Genomic DNA, 2,357 nt, shown 5'->3' on the forward strand with positions numbered 1-2,357 from the left:
GATGCTCTGGCGTGACCAAATTCTTTGTTATATATTTTTTGTCTTTTTCGAATTTTTGCCCAATTGTTCAGTGTCGCCATGGTGGTGGCGTGCACAAAGCGCTGATTGCACCTCGTCCCTTCCCCCTGTCCACACTCACATACAATAAAGCTTTGCAGCCGCCACACACTCCGACCAAACGCTTTTTTCCTGCTGACATGCCCGGGCAGGGCAGGGCCCGAAAAAAAGAGATATGCATACACATACATATATATTCAATAGGCCAGCAGCATCGGCCGTAGAGTGTTTTCTGGCGTTTTTCTGTAATTCGTTGTAGTTTTTTCCAAGGTAGTTTTTGTGTGTGGATTGTTGGAAAAAAATGTAAACTGCCTGCATAAAGGCGCTAGCATATTAAAGGCTTAAACCCACTCAGCGGCAGATGCCATATTGCTGAAATAAATACACAGAGATCGGAACGGCACGACCGGGCCCGCATACCTCATGTGGAGATAAAATTCGCTTATGGAAATGCATTTCATTCAAGAGTCACCAGTGCCATTTTTTTCCACTGCAAATGTTCCACGAACGAGTGGCATTTAACCAATCTTTATTAAAGATACGTGTGCGAATATGCAAATGGGGCTACTTAGCTCATCAGCTGAATCTGGAGTCATGGCCTGCCTGTTGGCACGGAAACTTTTGTTTCAGGTCTGTACAAAATATCAATCCAAGTCGGCCTTGTACATAGTTTGGCCCCTCCATGCTGTTGTAGTCTCCGTTTGATCTCATTCAGTTTTTAGTCTCGCTCCGACCAACTCCAAATTGTACAAAATAATTCAATATAAAATTTTTTGAAAAAAATTCTCAAATACTTTTTTTTCGGTACAAATTTTGGTATAGATATTTTTTTTGAAATTAATTTCGGAACTTTATAAGTCGACAAAATGTGTTCTCCTTGCGGACCGGGATGTGGACCCTGCGACCCCTGCTGTGGGCCCTTCGAGTGCTCCCCCAAGTGCTACAACTCGGCACAGCTGGAGGCGTTGCCGCAATGTGCACCGCGCATACCGCCGCCCTTCCCCAAGTGCATCACCGTGCAGCAGCCACCTCGCATGATCTGCAAGAAGCGGGTCGTGTTCACCGAGAAGATTGTGCCGGAGCCGATGGTTGTTAACCGATGCAGGCAGATCACGATCCCCAAGGTGGTCGATGCCACGCGAGTCATCAAGGTGCCGAAGCTGATTTGGGTCTCGCAGATGGTGCGGGAGCCACGCGTCATCTACTACCCGTCGATGATACCGGACCCGTACGTCGTCTGCTACCCGAAGCGGGTCTGCGAGCCCAGGGAGGTGTGCCAGTCGATCCTTTGCCAGCCGAAGCCGCAGACGATCGACATCCCTCCTCCGAGGGAGTACTGCTGCTACCCCAATGGACCCATCAACTACAAGCCGAGCGCCGCCTGTCCGCCGTGCCCCATTGGACCCTGTGCCCCGGGCGGAGGATGCTGCCCCTTGCCGTGCTTCTCCACCAACCAGTATCCCATTGCCGAGGGCCGCTGTGGCCCTTGTGGTCCCTGTGGGCCCTGTGGGCCGTGTGGTCCTCGTGGCGGACCCTGCGGACCCTGCGGACCTGGAGCTTGTGGACCGTGTGGTCCGGGCGCCTGCGGCCCCCGCTGTGGACCCTGTGGACCGTGCGCTGTGCCTAATTGCGGACCCTGCGGTCTGACCATGCCTTCGGGTCCCTTCATCCCAGCACCCTGTGGCCCCTGCGGCCCTGGTAGCTGTGGTCTGAACGGCCCCTGTGGACCATGTGGACCCTGTGGACCGTGCTCGCCGCCGTGTCCCTACGAATCGCCGGAGTGTGGACCCTGCTACCCGTGCGCACCCACTCCGTGGAACACGCATTGTGGACCAGTCGGACCGTGTGGCCCTCAAGTGCCCTGTGGTCCCTGCGGTCCATGCTAAGCAGCCGCCAAAGAACCCTTCCCTGGAGTACACGTTGTCGCTCTGGAGTGCCCTGTGTTCCTTGTTAATCGGCTTAGCGTGGCTCTCAAACTGATGACTGCAACGTTTGGGGAGTCCTGACACAAAATTATCATTGTCAAAACCTGCTGAAACCCCATCTGGGCTGTAATTAAAAAACAAAAAATATTTATGGAATACTCAATGCCTACTATAGTTCATAGCTTGAAAAGCTTTTCAGCCGGCACAGACAATATTCGTATGCCACAGGAAGGAACCATATTTTCGGAACTTAGTTCGGAGCTGAACATTCGATTATAATTTAATTACAATTTGTACGATGCGTTTCTCTATTCCTTTCCGCAATTTTGGATTTCTATAAAATTGTTGGAGCTTTCTCCGTTCATCGTAATCCTC

The 2,357-nt window shown here is 51.6% G+C and overlaps 1 protein-coding gene across 1 annotated transcript; it reads left to right on the top strand.

Annotated features, from left to right (window-relative positions):
* The first annotated feature begins 814 nt into the window (after positions 1 to 814).
* LOC117898106 (DBF4-type zinc finger-containing protein 2 homolog) lies at positions 815 to 2,062 on the top strand. Its single transcript, XM_034807290.1, has one exon. The coding sequence runs from the start codon at positions 924 to 926 to the stop codon at positions 1,941 to 1,943; it is 1,020 nt and encodes a 339-aa protein (XP_034663181.1). The 5' UTR covers positions 815 to 923; the 3' UTR covers positions 1,944 to 2,062.
* The last annotated feature ends 295 nt before the right edge of the window (positions 2,063 to 2,357 follow it).

The sequence above is a fragment of the Drosophila subobscura genome, chromosome O (assembly GCF_008121235.1).
Source record: "Drosophila subobscura isolate 14011-0131.10 chromosome O, UCBerk_Dsub_1.0, whole genome shotgun sequence".
NCBI lineage: Eukaryota > Metazoa > Arthropoda > Insecta > Diptera > Drosophilidae > Drosophila > Drosophila subobscura.

Coding starts and splice junctions, on each gene's coding strand:
- LOC117898106 (XM_034807290.1), top strand. CDS start 924: ATGTGTTCTCCTTGCGGACCGGGATGTGGACCCTGCGACCCCTGCTGT.